The sequence below is a fragment of the Phodopus roborovskii genome, unplaced genomic scaffold (genome assembly GCF_943737965.1).
Source record: "Phodopus roborovskii unplaced genomic scaffold, PHOROB, whole genome shotgun sequence".
NCBI lineage: Eukaryota > Metazoa > Chordata > Mammalia > Rodentia > Cricetidae > Phodopus > Phodopus roborovskii.
The window spans coordinates 944924-967932 of record NW_026126638.1 but is presented as its reverse complement, the minus strand read 5'-3'; the positions used below and the strand labels follow the sequence as shown (position 1 = coordinate 967932).

Here is a 23009-nt window from a genome sequence, read left to right as displayed (position 1 = left end):
CTTCCTTGTTGCCTTCTTTTCTAACCCTCTTCTCCCCTCTCCCCAACACTCTCCCACTAGTATGTAACTCACACTGGCCCGAAGTCATTACTCACGAGGCAGCCTGGATTACCTTTGGACCTAAGATCCTCCCGTCTACCTCCCAAGTGCTAGATTACAAGCATGTACCACTGTGCCTCGCTTTCTTTTGTAAAGTGATGGGGTAAGATAAGTATGTCCTTTCGTCTCACAGGTTACTTAGGAAGCTCACATTTCTAGGCCTCTGTCTTTCTCTCTCTCTCTCAAGATATGAGGTCATTCTATGAACTCTGGATTCTTAGGCCTCAGCCTCCTCCTGAGTGATGGGATTACAGATATGCACCAGGGACATATGGCTTTACCTTATATACTAAAGGGTTTTTGTTTTGTCTGTGACATGCTCTCACTATGCAGTAGCTCTGGGTATCCTGGAATTAATTCCCTATGCAGAAGTTGCTGGCCTGCAACTAAGGAGTCCACCTCCCTTGCCTCCCCAGTGGTGGGATTAAAGGTGTGCACCACCACCCCAAGATCGGAAAGTTTTTAAAGCAGGGTCTCTCACACTGTAGCTCAGGCTAGCCTCGAATTCAAAGCAATCCTCCTGCTTCAGCCTCCTGAATGGTGGGATTACAAGTTCCCATTTAAACCTTTTAAGTTTTCTATTCTGCCTCCACCTCACTTTACTATCAACTGAGATTCAAGTAGTCAAAAGGATTACGTGTGGTAACCAAGGCCAAGTCTGGTCACACAATAAAGCTCTGAAAATTTAACGGAAGGAAACCTTAAAAGTCCCACTAATACACCCCCCACCCCTTTACCACTTGTTTCCTTTCGAGACAGGTTCTCATATAGCCCAAACTGCTATGGGGCTGAGGCTGGTTTTGAACTCTCCATCCCCCTGTAGATGCAAGGAGAGGAGGCATGTGCCTCCACTACCGGCTCCTTTACTTTTTAAAGCATGAGTGGTTGAACTACCCAAACTATGTCTACCACTAACTTCGTCACGTTCCCGTCCTCTCCCCATTTTTTCCTGTCTGTGTCTTCTCGCCTGCCACTGACCCTCTGCTCCTCCTGTCCCCTCCTGCAGCTCCCGGGCGGCCCTGCGACCCAGGATCTCCCCGGAGCTGGCGTCTCCTCAGCATCCTGCAGCCACTGCTCTTGCACCAATAAACTCCATCAGCCGCGCCGTAGACCTCACGTCCCGGGCGGTGGGAAAGCGGAAGCAGGCCACCGCCGCCAGGACCCCGCCTCCCGAGAGCGGAAAGACGGCCGGAAGCTGGCCATAGAGGCGGTGACTAGAGCGGCCCTGCAGGAGGTGGCAGGAAAGGCTGGGAGCAGCGGCCGGAGGTGACGGAGCGGCCGCCCCGCCCCGTGCGCTGGAGGACGAGGCTTCCCGGGTGCTGCCGCAGACTGTTCCAGGCTACGACCCGGCCTTGCGCGCGGACCCGCGGTCCCCGGGGCTGCCTCTTTAAGGGAGGGGGTGGAGCCACGAGCGAGGAGCGTGGAGGTGAGGTCACGTGGTCGCGGGCACGTGCAGGACACGAGTTCAGAGCTGGGGGTGCGTCGTCGTTGGGGTGGACACCATGTGCCACTGCATCCCTCACCGCCTCTTCTGTCCTGGGGCTCAATGGGATGCACGTGGTGGGGCTTGGGATTTGGCACCAGATTGGGGGGCAGGGTGGGCGTGGCAGCCTGGATGTGGCTGGCTGACTTTAAGGAACCTAGAGCTGGTTTTTAGACCTCTTGACCCGATTTCTCACTGCAGAAGTGGCTCGGTGCCTCTGGAGGGCCGTTCTCTGCCCCTGAGCTGACCCATCCAGGGACCTTCAGCTTCACGATCCTCTTTTCCTTGCAGCTCCAGACAACTTGAGACCAGAGCCCTGCACCTCGGTGCCGCCATGAGTGCGGAGGTGAAGGTGACAGGGCAGAACCAGGAGCAGTTTCTGCTCCTTGCCAAGTCGGCCAAGGGGGCAGCGCTGGCCACACTCATCCATCAGGTGCTGGAGGCCCCTGGTGTCTACGTGTTTGGGGAACTGCTGGATATGCCCAATGTTAGAGAGGTGGGTTGCTTGCCCGGGTAGTGCACAGAGAACCTTGGGGCCGAAGTCTCTTCGAAGAATGCGTGGGCTCATTTTGTAACCAGTAACCAATCAGGTGAACAGGGGTATTGATAATTAACCATCAATCCATTTAAGGTCTTCATTTCTCTTTGGAGATAAAGGGATCTGTAAACTTAATGTCCCCTCCCTCTACACACACGCTTTTTGAGACAAGGTTTCTCTGTGAAGGCCTGGCTGCCCTAGACTAGTAGTCGTCATCGTCTGGCTTGGCCTTGGACTGTGACAACTCTCCTGCTTATGCCTTGTGCTGAATTTTAATTTTTTTCTTATTTAAAAATGTGGAACCCTCCACGAATTTGCATGTCATTCTGCTCGGCCATGCTGATCTTCTCTGTATCAGCCCAATTTGTGTATGTGTGCTTCCAAAGATTCTGTTGTTTTTCAAGACAGGGTTTCTTTCTGTAACAGCTCTAGCTGTCCTGGAACTTGCTTCGTAGACCAGGCTGGCCTTGAACTCACAGAGATTCAAGTGCCCCTGCCTCCTGAGTGCTGAGACTAAAGTCGTGCACCACCCAGCTGGAATTTTTATTTTTAAGCAAATGTACATGTCATTCAGAATACTACTTGTAACTTCAGCCTGTCTGTTCACCAGTGTGATACCTCTTAATAATCATGTCATCAGCTCGGTAGTGGAGGGTACACCTTTAAATCCAGCACTCAGGAGTCAGAGGGAGATAGAACTCTTGAGTTAGAGGCCAGCCTGGTCTAGAGTGAGTTTCAAAACCACCGATGCTGTTAACACAGAGAAGCCCTGTCTCATAAAACCAAAAAAAAAAAAAAAAGCCTGCACAGGCAAACAGACCTCTGAGTTCAAGGCCAGCCTGGTCTACAGAGTGAGTTCAAGGACAGGCTCCAAAAGTACACAGAGAAACCCTGTCTCAAAAAAAAAAAAAAGATAAAAAAAATCATGTCATTTCAATCAGAGAAACCTTATTAAAATGCTCAGTTTTCTCTTAAAAATGATGATGAGAAACTGGAACATAATTCAGTTGATAGAATGCTTGCCTAGCATTAATGGGGCCTTGGGTTCCTTTTCAGAATTTGGGATACTAAGGCAGGAAATCACAAATTTTGGGCCAACCTATGCAACTTAGACTCCATCTCAAAAAGGAGTAGGGATGTAGCTCCGTGAAAGCACCCTTATCGAATGCAAGGCTCTCTATAGCTTGAATTCTTAGAACTGCAAAAAGGAAAAACCTAAAAAGTACTGTCTCTAACAATTACAGAAGTAAAATTATGGGAAAGCTAAAGTCTCCTAAAAATAGAAAGATGAGCATATTACCTTGCTATGTTACCTCCCCAAGTGTGGAATATACGGATTCATTTATGGTAGATAATGAAGACACTGTCTTCTTTCCAAAGACAATGGTGAACTGTTATGAACACAGCAAAGAGAACCATTCATAGACATGGCCAGTCCAAAGCTTAAAGTATAGAGCAAATGGATTGCCAATACTATAGCACCAGCCTCTGCCCTGAGATGCTGACAGTAGTGTGTGGCTAAATTGAGCTGATTTTAGGAGGCCTCTGTGGTTGAATCAGGATATAATGTTTTTTTTTTTTTTTTTTTTTTTGGCTTGCCTGTTTTATCTACAGTGAACTAAAGTTTATCCTTAAGTAAAAAAAAAAAAAAAAAAAAAAAGTTCCCAATTGCCTTACAGTGTTTAATGTGCTGCAATGTGTAAGACGACAGGCTTGCCCTTCAAGCTTGTATTCCGTTAAAGAGATCAGATAAATGGATGAAAACGTTTGTCAGGTGTTTAGCAAGGGTCTGCTTTGAGGGCTGCCGTCCTGCGCATCCTTGTAGACTAGTAATGCTGGGTCGCCTTGTTAAAGGGTACTGACTGAGAACCTGCGGGGTGATGTACCAGGAGCAGTGAGCGGTGATAGGAAATACTAGTGGATAATAGAAGACCACCTCACTGAGGACAGTCTGAAGCAGAGGCCATAAATCCTATGTCTTCTGAGGGCAAAAATAACATAACAATATCTCACGTGTGTGCATGTGATACTCTGAACACGGAATGTCTCCATCCCTGATTTAGAGTAGGAATTTGACGCATAGCCTAACAAAGGGCTAGAGGTAGAAGTGAGCCCTTAGGGAAACGGTGAGTGTTCGGAGATGTAGAGAAAGCCTCTTGGTGAGCCAGGATAGGAACTCTTGGGAAGAATGGGTCAAAAAGTTGAGTTCAAAATAGTTCCTTCTTGTCACTTCCTTATGTTCTTGCAGTTGGCAGAAAGTGACTTTGCCTCCACCTTCCGGCTGCTTACAGTGTTTGCCTACGGGACCTATGCTGACTACTTAGGTAAATAGGGGCTGGATCTGTAGAGACCGGGGGGTGGGGGTGGGGGGTGGTGTTGTTGGTGGTGGTTGTTGCTTCTGGAGAGACTTGGAAGAAATTCCTGGGATGCCCTACTTAGATGCCATAAGTGACCCTGGGCAGCCTACGACCGTAATTGGTGCAGAAAACTTGTAAGAAACTGCTAAAAATAAGATGCCTGGGCTTCTGTCCCCTTCCCTAGCTGAAGCCAGGAATCTTCCCCCACTTACTGAGGCTCAGAAGAATAAGCTTCGGCATCTGTCAGTTGTCACTCTGGCTGCCAAAGTCAAGGTAAGTGACAGTCCTGCCACCTAGCAGTCCACAGCCAGAAACAGCCTTTTGTTTGTTACTGGGAGTCTGCACCAGGAGAGCTGTTGACCTCCCTCTGACTTGGTCTCAACTGTAGTCATGGAGGCTGTAGTCTCTCAGTTTGAACAGAAGTTCTAAGTTACCAACTTTTGTGTTTGGTGTCAAAATAGCCGCTGGGCCGCCGATATCCTCTTTCATTCACCGTACAGAGTTCCAGGCCAACAAAGCCTCAGAGCTGGAAATGGGTTCTTCTCCCATGGAAGACATACTGTGCACCTCAGAAGTGTCTGTGTCCCTGTGGGAGCAGCCTTTTGTTACATTACATCATGTGTCCCTAGTCTCCACTCTCCTGGGTGTGTGTTAGGATTGAGTCTTGGTGACTTTTGCTGGGATCAGGCTCATAGTTGTGGATGCCTCAAAGGTGAGGCCAGTTTGTAACTTGGCTAAGTCCAAGTGTTAAGCAGAGTAACTCCAGACCCCTCCTATATGTAATCCTCTGATGTCAAGCTGATGTAATACAATAGCCTTAGCGACTGCCAAAGAAATGGCACCAGGAAGGTGTCACACTCTTTTGCTGTGCTGTGGCAGGTGAGGCATAGTAGGAGAGCATCTGTCATTGTGTTAAGAATGTCTTTTTTAATCTGGTGTCATGACTTATGTAACCCAACACTTGGGAGGCTGAGGCAGAAGGATTAGTGTGAGATCAAGTCTAGCCTGGACTACATACTGAGTGCATAGTTCAAGCTAGCCTGGGCTATAGAATGAGAGCCTGGGTCAAAATACATTAAAGAAAGAGAAAAGGTTTGTCCTTTTCTGATGATGTTTTGAGGTGGTGATACATTTTGCTTTAGAACTACCATTTTCTAGGAAATGGTTTAGGGATAGGAATGGAGGGGATGTGGACTCAGCAGTAGGGAAAACAGGGAGGAGGGTTATGGAAAGCCCTTCTCTGATTTTGAACCCCACAAATCCTGGTCTGACCCCTGGACCCAGTGTATCCCATATGCAGTGTTGCTGGAGGCCCTTGCCCTTCGTAACGTGCGCCAGCTGGAAGACCTTGTGATTGAGGCTGTGTATGCCGATATCCTTCGTGGCTCCCTGGACCAGCGCAATCAGCGGCTGGAGGTAGACTACAGCATCGGGAGGGACATCCAGCGCCAGGACCTCAGTGCCATTGCCCGAACCCTGCAGGAGTGGTGAGAACTTGTCAGGCCTTAACCATCCCCTTATGTGAGCAGTAGAGAGCAGGGATTGGGGTGCAGAGGGTTAGCCCAGTGGGGAGAAAGAGACCGGTAATTTCCTCTGGGGGCTTGAAGGAGTCACTGGGTGCTAAGAGGCAGGATTGTTGGAGCAGCAATTGGGGAAGGGAATGTGAGTGGTGTTCTTGAGGCTTGCCACTGTCATAGGCTGAATTTAGTACAGTGGCACATAGCACCATGGGCAGTGGGTCTCTCTTTCAATTTCTTCTTTGCATCCCTGCATAACTTCATTGTGATCTCGCTGTGTAATCCAGGGCGGCCTTGAACTCAAAGTCTTTCTGCCTCTGCTTCCCTGTATTGAGATGTTGAGATTACAGGCGTGCACCATTATACACCACCGTGCCCGGAACTCCTATTTTGTGTGTGGTTCCTACGCTCATCTTTTTGTTGTTTTAATTTACTTTAACTGTTAGTTATGTGTGTATGCAGTAGAGGAGTAGTAGGTGCACAGATGACAGATGAGGGCAGGCACTCACAGAGGCCAGAGTTGTCAGATGCCCCTGGAGCTCCCCGGTGTGGGTGCTGGGAACCAAACTCAGGCTCTCTGAAGAGCAATCTTCACCACTGAGCCATTTCCCCGCCAACCTTCAGCCCCGCCCACGCTGTATGTGTCACTCAACTACTGTCTTAGCTCTTTCTTATCCTACTCCAGGGTGTTGCTGATGAGAATACTGTTGGAGCTGGTTCCCAGGTGCCTGGTGAGGGCTCCCAGCTTAGGCAAGGGTTTCCACTCAAGTTTGGAGGCTTGCTTTTGAGGGTTTGTTGTTGTTCTTTGTTCGTTTGTTTGTTTTGAGTCAGGGTTTCTCTGTGGCTTTGGAGCCTGTTCTGGAACTAGCTCTGTAGACCAGGCTGGCCTTGAACTCACAGACATCCGACTGCCTCTGCCTCCCGAGTGCACCACCAACGCCCTTGGAGTTTTTGGGGTTTTTTTTGTTTTTGTGAGTCTGATCACAGCCTTCTTCTACTAACACTTCATCTGCTCTGATTCCCACAGGTGCGTAGGCTGTGAGGTTGTGCTGTCCGGCATCGAGGAGCAAGTCAGCCGTGCCAACCAGCACAAGGAGCAGCAGCTGGGCCTGAAGCAGCAGATCGAGAGTGAGGTAAGCAGGCAGGGAAGGGGGTTAACTGCAGCTCCAGCCTGGGCCCCTGGCCTGTGCACAGGCTGGATGTGGCAGAGGCAAACTGATAAGATAACCAGGACCTACTTTGTATCCGCCATTCCTTTCATCCTGATAGGTTGCCAACCTTAAAAAAACCATTAAAGTTACAACAGCGGCAGCTGCTGCAGCCACTTCTCAGGACCCTGAACAACACCTGACCGAGCTGAGAGAACCAGCTCCTGGCACCAACCAGCGCCAGCCCAGCAAGAAAGCCTCAAAGGGCAAGGGGTGAGCCCGTGCGGGGAGCCGCTTGCTTCTGGGTACCCCACTTCTACCTCCGGGGCCTCAGCCTGGCTGCTCCTCTTGCTTTAGTCTTTTGCATGGGGTCGGGAATGGGGGTGTCCTGCAGGAATTAGGAGACCCTTGCATCCCCTCTTTCTCTCTTCCCCTTGCCAGACTCCGAGGGAGCGCCAAGATTTGGTCCAAGTCGAACTGAAAGGACTTGTTTCTTCCCTGGGAATGTGGGGTCCCAGCTGCCTTCCTGTCTACCCCTTAGGAGTCCTCAGAGCCTTCTGTGCCCCTGGCCAGCTGATAATCCTAGCTCATGACTTTCATCTCCTCCACCCCCAAGCATAAGCCACACCCTCCGTAGGGAGAAGGCCAGTACGGTCACGTTTTGTCTGCGCTCCCTGTGTGCTCCACTGCCTCTCCCCTGCCATGCTGGCTCTCGTCTTCGCTCGGCACTGTTTCTGTCCATTACCCCTGTCATGGATCAGGTTGGCAGTCCTGTGGAGGGCGCTTTCTCTTCGACACCCGCAGGTGTTCTCTACCACGCCTACCCCTGCATGCCTAATCTGCAGTTCCTCCTCCTTCCCTGTGCCTGTTGGGCTGCAACTGAAAAGCCTTGGGGAAGGGTGTCCGCCACCTTCATCCCAGCCTTAGAGTTCTGGAGCCAGTCTGCCATTCTGGGAGTCAATGGACACTTTCACCCCAGATCCCATCACACTACAGTTGTTTCTTGTCCTGTCTCATCTCCTTGGGCCTGGGAATACTGCTGCTTCAGTGACCCCCCCCCCCCCAGAGCCCCAGAACAGCTATTTTTGAGATGCTAAGAAATGGTTCTTTGTTAGCTAATCATCTTAGGAAACCCAGTGGAAATCCTGGAAGGATTTGTATTTCTTCTTGTGATTTTGGTGGGGAAGGGAATATAGATTGTATATTACAGAAAAATGGTATATATGAATAGGTCTATATATAACATGACACAGAAATAAATCTATGAGAAATCTGTGTACAAAAATGCCAGGAACTGGGCCTCTTCTGTCTTTGATGTTTGTTAACAGGGAGAAGACTAATCCCAGTCCACTCTAAAGCCGAGTGCTGGGAAGTGAAAAGAACCAGATACTGTTTGCAGACTCTTGGCTAGCAGCCAGGAGGCCTAGACCCTGGACAGATTGCTCCATACCTCAGCCCATGTTCAGAAGTAATGGGCACCTCCTGAGCACCGCTATGTCCTGACAGTGGAGATGCAGACTGACCGTCACTGTCGCTACGCTCGAGGACCTGCAGTCTAGTCTGTTCCTTCACCTCATAGAATTACAAGGGGAGGTGTTGGTAGGGAACTTGAATTTTCACACTGAAAACTCATAAAACTATCAGCTTTGTTGATCTTTGACCCTTTTGTCCAGATTCGAGTTTTCCAAGAAGTATGGCAGGAAATCGGCCTAGAACACTGCTTGCTTCTTAGAGGTGGGGAACACAGTTGAAGGTGGGCAGTTGACCCCTCACGTGTCTTCGAGGGGACTCGTAGGGCTTGTTCCGTGTTCAGCTGGGGATTTAGGACAAGTTGCTTTTTTTTTTTTTTTTTTTTTTTTTTTTTTTTTGACAGGGTCATTGTAGCCCTGACTGTCCTGTTACTCCCTATATTGAGCAGGCTGGCCTAGACTCACAGACTACTGGGATTAAAGACGCACACCACTATGCCTGGCTATAGATAAATTACTCTTACTTGCCCCTAGCAGTCAGTCATTGGACCAGGAAGTAAGGTCAAAGTCCTGGTACTGTGTTTTTTTGTTTGTTTGTTTGTTTGTTTGGGGGTAGTTAACTGTTTTGAGACAGTCTCGTGCATTCCAGGCTAGCCTGGAATGTACTGTATGGCTAAGGATGACCTTGGATCCGGACGCTCCTGTGTCCAGCTGAATGCTGGGATTGCAGGTGTGTACCACCAAACCGTCTTGTTACTCATGGTGTCTCAGCTTTGCCTTAGATAAGCTAGTTGATTCTCTTGCTTCTGAAACAAAGTTTTTGTCCCAGACCCTCCAGTGTACAGAAGGTGCCAGCTTCTGGTGTTTTGATCTGCCCTCTGGCCCCTACCTAGGACCCAGTTTCCCCTGGAGCTTAGTTATCTCCTTTTGGAGGTTGGTCCCAGACCACTATTTCTACGTTTCACATTAATAGCTCTAAAACCCCAAACTGGCTTTGAACTGCCTGGGCGGGACACACACACACACACACACACTCTCTCTCTCTCTCTCTCTCTCTCTCTCTCTCTCTCTCTCTCTCTCTCTCACACACACACACACACACACACTCACATCCCTCAGGGCACATTAGTGCAGTCTGGCTTTGGTGTACCGAAGATTCCTGCTTTCAAAGCATAAGGAAAGGAGATGGTTACTGGGGAAGTAGTGAGGGCTAAGTTGGTTTTTGTTTTTGTTTTGTTTTTTTTTTTTTTTTTTTTTTTTTTTTTTTTTTTGAGACAGCATTTCTCTACTTAGCCCTGGCTCTTTGGAACTCTCTGTGTAGACCAAGCTGGCCTCAAATTCACAAACCTCTCCCTGCCTCTGCCTCACAAGTGCTGGGATTAAAGGCGGGGAATTGTTTGGTTGGTTTTCAGATTTTTGTGTTTTTTGTGTGTGTTTTGTTTTTCGAGACAGGGTTTCTCTGTATTGCTTTGGAGCCTGTCCTGGAACTAACTCTATATACCAGACTGGCCTCAGACTCACAGAGATCCTCCTGCCTCTCAAATGCTGGAACTAAAGGTATGAGCCACCAATGCTCAGTGAGGGCTTGGTTTTTAATCATGAAATTTGTTCAAAGGTTAAGGATTCCATGTGCTCAGGGCGCTAAGGGAGTCCTCTAAACAAGAATCATAACACCTACAAGCATACCCATATCCCTTCTGTGTTGCAGTCTTAGATATCCAACCCTAAAAATCATGCAAGTCCAGAGTTCACATACATGAAACATGACAAATGATTAAGCCAGGGGCTGGAGGAAGACATGGCTCAGTAGATGACACATTTGCTGTGCAAGCTTGAGGCCTGAGTTCATACTCCCAGATCCATTGTCGAATCTGGAAGGGTGTGGCTGCAGGTGCAGTGCTTCCAGGACATGGGCTGTGAAGACAGAATACCCTGAAGGTCATGGGCCAGCTAACCAGGATGCACTGCGGGGGGAGGAGGGAGTGTGCTTGTGCTAACAAGAAACTTCCAAATGAGACAGAAGGTGAGGACTGACCCAATGTTGTCCTGGCCTCCCAGACTCACATAAAGACTTAAAAAGGTGAAGCCAGGCAGACACAGTGGTTGGTGCATTCTTGTTCCAGCTTGAGAGGATGAGGCAGGAGGCTCTTAAGTTCAAGGCTAGTCTGAGCTACATATTAAAGTCCTCTCTCAAAAAGAACAACAGCTAGGGCTGTATTGTTCATTGGTAGAGTGTTTACTGCTCTTAAGACCATGATTTTGATCCCTAATACCACCACCCTGTGTCATAAGTACTCACTGCCTTAAGCTGGCAAAGAAGGCTGAACATGTAAGGCTCTCTTGCCTCCAGTTCTGATAAAACTGAGTTCCATCCCTGGGCTCCGCATGGAATGAGGGAACTACTGCAGGTTATCCCCTGACGTACGTACGTGTGTGTGTGTGTGTGTGTGTGTGTGTGTGTGTGTGTGAATGCATAAATAAATTTAATAGGTTAAAAACAAGCAGAAGTGGGCTGGAGAGAGGGCTCAGAGGTTAAGAGCACTGACTGCTATTCCAGAGGTTCTGAGTTCAATTCCCAGCAACCACATGGTGGCTCACAACCATCTGCAATGACATTTGCTCCCCTCTTCTGACCTGTAGGGATACATGCAGATAGAATACTGTATACATAATAAATAAATCTTTAAAAAAAAAAAACAAGCAGAAGTAAGACAGTAGCAGATAATGCAACATGCATAGTCTGTTTTTTTCCTTTGCTTGTTATATTTGTATTTTTTTTTTTTTGTTTTTTTTTTTTTTTTTTTTTTTTTGGGGGGGCAGGGTTCTCAGTGAAACAGTTCTGGCTATCCTGGAACTTGCTCTGTAGACCAGGCTGGCCTTGAACTCAACAGAAGTCAGCCCACCTGTGCCTCCTGAGTGCTGGGCTTGCACTGCCACCACCCAGCTTGTATTTTAAGATTTTAATTTAATGTCTGTGTTTGCCTGCTTGTGTGTCTGTGTACCATGTGTCTGCTCTGACAGTTCCTGCAGAGGTCAGAAGAGGGTATCATCCCCTGTAACTGAAGTTGTGAGCCACCATGTGGGTGCTGGGAATCAAACCTGGGTCCGTGCTCTTATTTGGAAGTCATCTCTCCAGACCCTGAGAACTTACAAAATAGTGGGTTTCCATAGGCTTTGTCATCCTTAGTTTTGCTACGGAGATTGCTCCCCACCTCCTGCTTGTCTTTGTTTAGTTTGTGTTTTGGAGCCAGGGTTTCATGTAGCCCCGGCTGGCTCAGAGCCTACTGTGTGGCTTTGAATCCCTGGTCCTCTTGCTTCCTCCGAGGGCTGGGATTATAGGTATGTACCATCATATGTACCTTCAGAATCTTGCTATATAGCAGAGCCTGGCCTGGAACTCCCTGTGTACTGTTTTATAAAATACTGTTAGAGATCAGAAATTCCCAGAGGCTGGAGAGAGGGCTCCGTTGTCAAGAGTGCGTATTACTACATAGGACCCCATAGTAGATGCCTTACAACTGTAACTTCAGCTCCGTGGGGATTTGATGATTGGCACCTGCATCCCCTTGAAGATAACCACACACAAATACACATGTCCTCTAAAAATAACTCAAGAAAATCTGGTGAAATCCATAAAAAGGCTACTAAAGCCAGGTGGTGGTGGTGCATGCCTTAGTCCCAGCACTCGGGAGGCAGAGGCAGGTGGATCTCTGAGTTCAAGACCAGCCTGATCTACAGAGCAAGTTCCAGAGCAGCCTTCAAAGCCACAGAGAAACCCTGTCTTTAAAAAAAAAAAAAAAAAAAAAAACTACTAAAACTCAAAAGTGGTAGGAAAAGTTTCTTCTTAGGTGAACTTAGTCGAACAGGTGAATGGAACAGACTTGAGAAACATAAAGCATTGAGTTGCTGCTGCAACAGATCAGCCTGTTTAGGTAGGCATTATGGTATGATGGTGCACACCTGTAACCCCAGCATTGATGAGGTAGAATTCCTGCAAGTTTGAGGCCAGCCTGGGATACATGGTACCAGGCTATCCAGGCTTATGTGGCACCAGGCTATCCAGGCTTATGTGGCACCAGGCTATCCAGGCTTATGTGGCACCAGGCTATCCAGGCTTATGTGGCACCAGGCTATCCAGGCTTATGTGGCACCAGGCTATCCAGGCTTATGTGGCACCAGGCTATCCAGGCTTATGTGGCACCAGGCTATCCAGGCTTATGTAGTACCAGGCTATCCAGGCTTAGGTGGCACCAGGCTATCCAGGCTTATGTAGCACCAGGCTATCCAGGTTTATGTGGCACCAGGCTATCCAGGCTTATGTGGCACCAGGCTATCCAGGCTTATGTGGCACCAGGCTATCCAGGCTTATGTAGCACCAGGCTATCCAGGCTTATGTAGCAAGTTCCTGTCACGAGAAAAGTCCCCAGCATCTACTGTCGTTGATTCTATGGTAAGAAATTATGTACAGCTGAGCCGAACTCTTGCCTCGGGGTTCTCACAAGGCTACAATTTAAGTGTGAGCTGTTGAGTGGCTCAGTTGCCTGTCATAGGTTTGATCCCCAGTACCATTAAAAAGAAAGGATATTAAATCGGACCATGGCTCTCTCAAGGCTCAAGTGAGGCAGACTTCCCTCTAGACTCAGTTGTCAACAGGAACCACTTCACGGGTAGTTGTGCTGAGGAAGACACTGGGCAATAGTTGGTGGCCACTCACGTAGCCCTCACCATCACAGCAAGAACCAGAAAGACCCCACCAACAAGGTGAAGTCAGAGAGTGACAGCCCATTTCCACCACTGAACGATCCGGTCTGTGCTCAAGAGGGTGGCATTATTTTTTTTTTTTTTTTTTTTTTTTTTTTTACATAAGGTGAGCCTGGCAGAAAGCATGGAGCATTGGCAGCCATGATGGAAATTCCTCACCAAAGGCAGTGTTTCTGTGGCAGTATTTCAAAACCGCAAGCCAGGCAGAGGCAGCAAACACCTGTAATCTCAGCACTTGGAGGCAGAGGCAGACAGATCTCAGAGTTTGAGCCTGGTCTACAGAGTGAGTTCCAGAACAGGCTCTGAAGTTACCCTGTCTTGAAAAAAAAAAAAAAAAAATCCCTGTGCCAATTCTTATCAGATTATATGTCTTAAAAGGGAATTTGAATTTGATATGGTTTATGGTTTAGTGGGTAAACCTCCCTCATAACTTCATACACTCATGTGTACATGGTAGGAACATGCCCACACATGGCCACATACACTAAATATAAGAATCTCTAGAACATGTTTTCTCTAGCCTGTGTGGCTCTCAGTTCTAAACTGTGAAGTCCTGGGTGTGAAGCACCCTTGCCCAGATGAATGATAACATGGATGGCGTGAAGGCTGATGGATACCTCAGGGCTCTGGACAACAGGCAAAGGCCCAGCCACCATCCGGGAAGGATGAGCAAGGTGAAGCTGAGTACATGCATGACAGTGAGCAAGACAGAACGTGTCCTTTGATGTTCTCCAGTGTGTGGTTATAAATTGAAGGTTTATGAGCTAAGAAGTATTGGATGAGCTAAAGAGTGGTCGCCTGGGAAAGCCACACCCTGAGGCAGGATGAGGAGGAAAGGTAACACCCTAGGGAGGAGAGCAGGACCAGTTCCAGCTCCTACCACCTGCTGCTCTGCCAAGTAGGAGATACGTGGGGCAGGGTATACAGGCCGTTCTGGGGGGGAGTTGTTCGTTTATTTTGGTTAGATGTTTGGTAAATATATATTGACTGAAAACCCTAGATAATACACAATATAAACATTCTGGGCATTGGAAACTGGGGTGATTTTTGTGTTGTTTGCTTGTTTGTTTGTTGCCTGAATCTATTTGCTGGAGCTGGAGAGATGACTTAGTGGTTAAGAGCACCTGTTGCTTTTGCTAAGGACCCAAGTTTGCTTCCCAGCATCCACATAGCATCAAACAATCCCTTCCAAAGGATCTTCTGGCCACTATGGGCACTGCATGCACATGGTGCACAGACATACACGCAGGCAAAAACACCCATAGACTTAAAAGTCAATGCATCTTTGGAATCAATAGGCATATATATTACTCTGTCATTCTCCTGTTCTCATTATTGGACTTAGAAGGCCAGCCTGTATCCCCAGCAAGCTGGACTTAGCATCTGTACTCATTAAGTGAGTTAAAGAACCAACTTAATAGTGAAAAAGAGGAAAAAGGACTTAGTGTGACCACACTGGAAAAAGGAACAGAGACCCAGTGGCCACCCCTGCACTGGCAGCCCATGGCAGTCGTCTTTGAGGTCCTGAAGTGAGATTAAGGTTTAAGTGGAGGGTCAGAGTCATGCCAATCTAAAGCGGACTAGGTCAGGATGTGGGACAGCCCACTGCTGACCCGTCATCTTTTCCACAGTTGTAAATCTCTTTCCAAGGGAAAAGTTTCTCTGCTGGCTGGCTTAGGCTTTAAACGTCTCTTTCCCAGCATGAAATTTATGGGGAAACCAGGGGGCAGGCAGATCTCTGAGTTCAAGGCCAACCTTGTCTACAAAGTGAGTGAGTTCTAGAACAGTCAGGGCTGTTATACAGGGAAACAAACCCATGTCTTGGGGGAGGGGGTAGTTGGGGGTGAAGGATTCCAGTTTTCTTGGAGTCTTTTTTTTCCCCCCAACTGATAGCCAAAGCAGGGGACCCAAATGTCTCTTTAGAATGTTCTCATCTCCTCCAGGTAGGTTACACCCCCAATTGGAATGCGTGGATCTCAGAAAAGTGTTAGCAGAAAGAGCCTGAGATTCAGTGTACCGGCTTACCCTCTCCTTTATTGCCAGAATGGGACCCTAAGGCAGCCTGCACAGGAGGGTATCCATGAGCTGCAGACTGACATAGCGCTGCCATAAAGTCTCTCCTGCTGATTCCCCTAAGCTGTACCTGGAGACCATGGCAATAACAGCACAGTGGCAGTGGCTGGGCAGGCCAGCCTGGTCTACAGAGTGAAATCCAGGACAGCCAGGACTACACAGAGAAATCCTGGTCCTAAAACAACAAGAAAAGACTGGAAAGGGACCTGTGTGCTGGCAACTTACCTGCATGTTTCACTTAAGGTGATAAACAAATTCTAAGTATACATCGGCAAGTGTGCCTACTGTAATCCCTAGAGAAGGACTTGGTAAGCCATAGTCCTCAGGCTCACTACCTCACCTGGTGTGTGTGTGTTTGGGGAGGTGTTCATGTGTGGGTGGATGCATTTCACACACAGGTATGCATGTGTGGTGTAGGTCAAAGGACAACCTTGGGTATTGTTCTTCAGGTACCATCCCTGGTTTCTGTTTTGTTTTTGATTTTGTTTCTCAGTGACACTCACTAGCGGGCCAGGCGGGTGAGCCAGTGTTGTCTTCCTCTCCCCAGCACCCTGCTGCCATTGGTTTCTAAATGCAGGCTCTGGGAACTAACGGGTTCTAAGGCAAGCACTTTTATACATGGAGGATCTCTCCTGCCCCCACATTTTTATGAATAAAATTTTTAACATAATTATGCCTCATTTATTTAGATACTGCATAAGGTTGCTTTTGTATCACGGTGTCTAAGATGAGTGTTGGAACAGATATCGGGCTTATAAAGCCCAACATATTTATCATCAGGCCACGGGAGAAGCTTGCCAATCCCTACCCAACAACCACTAAAAATATGTATGCAGAAAGAATTTAATGAAAAAAATCAATACATTACCTGCAGGGTGCAGTAATAGAGGCCTGGAATCCCAACACTTGGGAGGCAGAGGTGGGAATATCCCTAACCTGGGCTCCATAATGAGACCCTGTCTCAAATAACAAAATAAAGGGGCTGGAGAAATGACCTAATGGTTAAGAGCATTGGCTGCTTCTCCAGAGAACTCAGTTTCTGTTCCCAGCCCCCACACCACGCAGATCCCAAGCACCAGCTCAAGGGGTCCAATGCCTCTGGCGTCCGCAGGCACATGCACACTCACGTGCATACCCACATGCAGACACACACACACACACCACACATACACATACATAACTTAAAATAATAAAAGTAGGGCTGGAGAAATGGCTCAGCCATTAGAGATTAGACTCACAGTCAAAATGTCAAAAATAATAAAAATAAATCTTAAAAAAATAAAACAGAATACTAAAGAACACTCAAATGAACCTGAACAAATCTGGAAAGTTGTGATGGGTATTACAAATATGAAGCAAAAAACAAACACAGTGATAGAAATAAATCAAACATATTAATAGCTCTTAAATATAAGTCACCTACCTACACATTCCAATTAAAACAACTCATCAAAACAAATTTTAAAATGTTCAACCATATGCTATTTCCAAAAATCCTACAGTGGGTTAAAAATAAAAGACTAGGGAAAATACACCATCAAACACTAAACAAAATAAGTTAAATTGGAACAGGCAAGATGGTTCAGCTAACAAAAGGACTCTTCTGCCAAATATGACGTCCTGTTTGATTCTCAGGACTCCTGAAAGTTATCTTCTCACACACACACACACACACACACACGTGCGCGCGCGCGCGCACACACACACACACACACACACACACACACACACACACACACTAAATGCCAAAACATTTTAATTAAGGGGCATGAGATATGACTCAGGTTAATGAATGAAGATGAGCTCTTGACCTCTCCTAGGTATGGCTGAGAAGAGTTTTATTGTAGATATGAGGGAGAGTTCAGCCAGGCACTTCTGGAGGGGGCCTTCCTGACTGAGAGGTGAGGATGGGTGGGAAAGAGTGGACAAACGAAGTCAACAGATTGCATGGCTAAAATGGCCAGTTTATATAGAAGCTGGGGAGGAAGGGAAGCCAAGCCCGGGGGCAGGGTGAGAAGTGATGGGAGGAGCCACAGGTACTGAGCCACACTTGCCCCAGGTTTCCTTGTTCTTCCAAAGGAGTCAGGCTCAATTCCAAGCACCCACTTGGCAGCTACAAGGCAATATGATGCCCTCTTTTGGTCTATACAGGCACCAGCCATCACACACGTGGTACATCGACGTACATTCAGACAAAATACCCATATAGACATAAAATAATAAAAAATTTTTTCAGTAAAAAAGAAAATTGGTTGTAGTATTATCAGTTAACAGATAAAAGGGGACATTACATAATGACAAAAAAAGAAAAAAAGAAAGAAAGAAAGTTTTTCAGCCAGGCAGCAGTGGTGCAGGCCTTTGATCCCAGCACTTGGGATGCAGAGGCAGGCAGTTCTCTGTGAGTTCAAGGCCAGCCTGGTCTACTGAGCAAGTTCCAGGACAGCCTCCAAAGCTACAGAAAAACCTTGTCTCAAAAAACCTTGTCCCAAGAAAACAATGTATGTAAATGTAACTTATGTTTATAACTATAGAGCTTCAAGCCATAGGAAGATAGATCTTAAGAGACATGGATAACCACAAATACAATTGAAGACACCTGTTATGAAGGGGCCTCTGAGTCACCACAGAGCACACACAGACACCAAATTCTCAGAGCAAAGGAGATGTATTACCCCAGAGAGGCAGCAGGAGTGTTGCCTCTAGATCTGGTGAAGACAGCAGGGTACTCTGCCCGGGTGGTTTTGTTTTTTGTTTTTTCCCTCAAGACAGGGTTTCTCTGAGTAACCCTGGCTGTCCTGAAACTTGCTCTGTGATCTGGCTGGCCTCAAACTCATGAAGAGCCGCCTGCCTCTGCTTCCTGAGTGCTGGGATTAAAGGCGTAGGCCACCACCGCCCTGTTGCCGGAGTGAGATTTCAGGAGAAAAGGGGGAACTCTGTGTTGTGATGAGTTGGTGTCCTGATTGGACAGGTTAGCCAGTGTAGGCAAATAATGAATTTTGATTGCTGGACTTTGGTGTTTTGATAGTTGGACCTTGGTGTTTTAGTTGGGCATAAGGAAGTGATTAAATAAGGGAACAGACCTTGGTGGCTAGCTTTAGGAATGTGATCTAACGGTTTAGCAAGGAAGAGGAGAGGGCTAGACCTGCTGGCACCATGTTAGCCATGATCAGGCAGGATAGACAGCCCTTCATGTTACTTTAGCTTCGGCTGGGTAGCCTGGGAAGAGGGACCCTCAACTGAAGAATTACCAAGATCAGACTGGCCTGTGACTGCAGCTGGGAGGCTTAATTGTTGTTGATGTAGGAAGGCCTTCCCACTGTGGGTGGCGCCATCCCTAGGTATGTGTGCCTGAACTATATAAGAAAGGGTATCGGAGCAAGTGGCCCGGCCTTAGCAAGGCCTCTCTGTTTCAGTTCCTGCTTCCGGTTCCTGCTTGATGATGAACTCTCACCTGTAAGCTGAAATAAACCTTTTCCTTTCCCAAGCTGCTGTTGGTCAGAATATTTATCACAGCCACATAAAGAAACTGGAGTAGCAATAACCTCAATAACCTCAATCACCAGCAACTAAACAGCAAGATACAGAACCGAACAATTCCACCAACCAGCAGGATTGAATTGACACTTGGCAAACATTCTGAGGTTGGAGCTGCTCAGCAGAGTTCTGGGGTCCAAGTCTCAGTACACGCATGGTACTCAGGATTGTCTGTGACTCTAGTTCCAGGAGATCCGATGCTCCTTTCTGATCTCCATGGGCACTGGGCACACACATGATGCCCAGACATACATGCAGCAAAATACCCATACACATTTTTTTTTTTAATTTTAAAAGGGTCAGATGTGTGGTGTACGTATTTAATCCCAGCACTCAGGAGACAGCAGCAGATAGATCTCTGGGTTTGAGGTCAGCCTGGTCTATGTAGTTCTAGACCAGCCTAGGGTACATAGTGAGACCCTGTCTCAAAAAACAAAAACAAAACCACCACTGGAAAGAATGAAAGGAAAAATACTGCCCTTGGAGTAGCAGAGTACACACTTTTTTCAAGTATACATGGGACAATTAGTAAGACCAATTATATCCTGTGTTGTAAATCTCAACAAATTTAAAACAAACGATACAGAGCTGGAAACATAATTTGGTTGATAGAGTGCCTGCCTAGCTTGCACGAAGTCCTGGGCTCAGACACCAGCACCACATAAAGCTGGGTGTGGTTGCACATACACCTAGAATCCCAGTCTCAGCCGAGACAGCAGAAGGACCAGAATTTTAAAGTCATCCTTGCCTGCATAGAGAATAAATGCCAGGCTGGGCTACATGATACCCAGTCTTTAGCTAAATAAATAAACAGGGCTGGGAATGTATCTTAGTTCTGGAATGGATAGCAGGACATGGTGACGATACCTGTAATCTCAGTATTCATCAGGCTCTGGTACAAGATTGCCACATAATTAGGTCAGTCTGGAGTTCAGAATGAGACCCTCTCAAAAACCAAAACAGTGAAAAGCCTGGACAAGATGGTGGGTTCAACCCAGCGCGATAAAACAAATGCGAAAGTAAGGGCTAGCATGGTGGCATGTGCCTACCAGAATCCCAGAATCCTAGGTGGGGAGACTGAGACGGGAAGATTTGTAGTTCAAAGCTAACCTGGGCTACATAGTCTCAAACAACAAAAAATTATTCTCTCTCTCTCTCTCTCTTTCTGTGTGTATGTGTGTGTGTCTGTCTGTCTGTGCATGCATTAGCCCGTGCTCAAAAAGGCCAGCAGATGTTGGGATTCCCTGGAGCTGGGTTGCCGTTAGTTGTAAGTCACCCAGTGTAGCTGCTGGCATCTGAACTCTGGTCCCCTGCCCTGGCTTCTGAACTTTGGTCCCCTGCAATAGTAGCCAGTCCTCTCAACTCCTGAGCCATCTCTCCAGCCCGCAGGCCTTGAGCTTTTGATTTTCCTGCTCCTGCCTCCTGAGTAGCTGAGATCAGTCTTTCAATTCTGAAATTGATATGTCTATCATAAATTAAGTCCCCTCTATACTTGGGATCAATTTGTTTCTTCCTACCACAATCTCTGTGAATTGGCATTTATCCCTATGGAAAACTCAGAATGGAAATTATGTAAATACATTTTGCTGGGTGGGAATCAGGGCCTTGTACAAACCAGGCAAGCCCTTTGCCAACTGACCTATATACCCTTAGCCCCAGGATGTCTTCCCCTAAATTCCCTAAGAAGTGTGGCTTTGCTTTCTCCCACCACACCATTTCCCACTTCGCCATCACCCTGATCTTCCTCTCGTCTTTTAGAACCCCAACCATGGTCCCATATCTAGGTACCTCCTCTCCTCTCTTCCTTCAACCCCCTCAGTCACTTGGTCAGGCTCCTGGCTGGAGGACACTGCCACTGCTGTCACTGAAGATGATGGTGCAGAACCTGCACCCCCTCCACATGGCAGGGAACAAGCATGAAGAGGGATGGACGCTGCTGGGAGAAGCAGGAAAGGTCACAGCACACCATCGGAGGGGTGGCGTTCAGGGAGGAAGAATGTTAAAGGGCAGAGGAAGGGCAAGGAGCTCCAAACAATGGAACTCACCTATCCCAGGACCACCCACAAAGCCTTCCGCAGACCAGGGGCCAGCAGCTTTCAGTAGGACAGATCCCTCAAGGTAGCTTTCCCTCAAGCAGGGCCCCTTCTGGGAAAGCAGCCACACAAAGGCTCTAGTCTGGGCACCAGCAGGGGCTCGTTTCTTTCCCCTCCTAGGACCAATGAGGCCATAATTCCCCCTCTTCATCCTCTCTCCCACACAGTGGGAGAGCAAGAGGTAATGAGTGTGGAAGTACATGCTTCTGACCTGAGCTACTCAGGGAAACTGGGGTAGGAGGTGAATTAAAAGCTTCATAGAGGAACTTGCCTCGAAAAAGACAGCAAAGAGGGCTGGAGATATAGCTAAATGAGGGCGTGTTGTCTGGAATGGCAATCATGTACATACAAAGGCTGGGCAAGGTATCATGTCATCTCAGCACTTCCCAGGCTGAGGCAACAGGGAAGTGCCAAGTTCAAGGCCAGCCTGGGCTACATAGCAAGCCCCTATCTAAAACAACAACAACAACAACAAAAAACCTGAACTCCCCACTAACACAAAACAGCAAGAGGTAAAGCTTCTCTCCTCACTGCCCCCTCAGCCCTGAACCTCAAGAGCTGGACTTGTTTTGACATGTGTAATCAAGTAGACTTGAGCTGAGCTGGGAGTGGTGACTCGTGATTCTAATCCCAGCACTCAGGAGGAAGAGCAGACAGATCTGTGAGTTCAAGGCCAGTCTAGGCTACATAGTAAATTCCAGGACATCCAGGGCTATATAGAGAGACCTTGCCAGAAACAAAACAAAACAAAAAATAAAACAGGTAAATAGATAAGTGAATAAAATCTGAACTGATAACACAGACTACTGGGGTTAGTTCAGTTTAGTTTCTTTTGAGACATTACATAGCCTGGGGCTGGCATCTAGCTATGACAGTATGTAGCCCAGGCTGGTCATGAATTCAGTTCTTCCTCAGCCTCGAGAGTGAAGGCGCTGGGATTATAGTCACGTGTCACCATGCCTGGGATTTCTGTGATCCTCCTACAGGTTGGTTTCTGGTTCTCCAGGCAACAGCATCTATAAGCGACTTGGACACAGAGTAAAGGAAGACGGAGAAAGTACCAAAGCTGGGCCATTACAGTAGGAGAGAGAGAAAATCCAAACCGCGGCAGAGCAGAGCCACACTTGTTTCCACTTGCCATCACAGGGAGAGCTGAGACATGGGGGAAGCCACCTGGGAGAATGGATGGTTAGGGGCCAAGTCCAGGCCAAGAGGATGACTTCCAGTTTGCATCTGAAGTGCCTTAGCGCTCTGAGGAGAGTGGGGGCTAAGGGGCACCAGAGAGCACCAAAGGGTAGTAGAAACATCAGAAGCAGAACGCTGCTTGGTCCTCATGCACTGTGTCCTCTGCAGCCCCCTCAGAGTTCTGAGGTGTGACCCCATGAACCCAGGCCTCCAATGTCCAGAAAGTCCTTCTGACGCGGGGAACTAGTACTGGGAGGAGGAAGGCCGCTCAGCGGCGTTGCCCCTAAGGGGCTGAGCTTGGCTACGTTTTGCTCATTATTGACTGCATTATCTGCACTTCCCTGCTCGTCTCACACCCGGGACCAGTCTCTTCTGACCTGTACTTTTCTGGGGTGGAGCCAGACCTGAGTTTGTCTACCCAGTGTCTAGGGCTGAGAGAGGGCATTGCCCTGAGGCTGAGCCCGGAGTAAAATGCTAGCATTCTCAGGAGAGTCGTTTCCTGCCTCCTTCCTTCCTTCCTTCCTTCCTTCCATGGCACATGCCTTTAAATCCCAGCACAAAGGAGGCAGAAGCAGGCAATTTCTGAGTTCAAGGGCTCCCGGTTTACACAGAGAGAGTTCCAGGACAGCCAGGACTATACAGAGAACCCATCTAGGAAAAAAAAAAAAAAAAAAAAAAAAAAAATGATGACTCTTTGCATAGCCCTGGCTGTCCTGGAACTCATACAGACCAGACTGGCCTCAAACTCAGAG

General features: G+C 47.7%; 1 protein-coding gene and 1 pseudogene across 1 annotated transcript; one reads left to right on the top strand and one right to left on the bottom strand.

The window, feature by feature from the left end:
• Window positions 1–1314: 1314 nt before the first annotated feature.
• Window positions 1315–8436, top strand: Cops7a (COP9 signalosome subunit 7A). The gene is made up of 8 exons (XM_051207926.1): window positions 1315–1525; window positions 1874–2078; window positions 4369–4444; window positions 4662–4750; window positions 5762–5964; window positions 7022–7127; window positions 7264–7415; window positions 7584–8436. The coding sequence occupies exons 2-8, from the start codon at window positions 1917–1919 to the stop codon at window positions 7621–7623; spliced, it is 828 nt and encodes a 275-aa protein (XP_051063883.1). The 5' UTR covers window positions 1315–1525; window positions 1874–1916; the 3' UTR covers window positions 7624–8436.
• LOC127213063 (uncharacterized) lies at window positions 2411–2510 on the bottom strand (annotated as a pseudogene).
• Window positions 8437–23009: the final 14573 nt, after the last annotated feature.

Bases quoted from the DNA above. Each gene is read 5' to 3' on its own strand.
- Cops7a (XM_051207926.1), top strand. From the start codon at position 1,917: ATGAGTGCGGAGGTGAAGGTGACAGGGCAGAACCAGGAGCAGTTTCTG. The intron at 7,128-7,263 runs GTAAGCAGGCAG...TCATCCTGATAG, and splicing joins AGCAGCAGATCGAGAGTGAG to GTTGCCAACCTTAAAAAAAC. The intron at 7,416-7,583 runs GTGAGCCCGTGC...TCCCCTTGCCAG, and splicing joins AAAGCCTCAAAGGGCAAGGG to ACTCCGAGGGAGCGCCAAGA.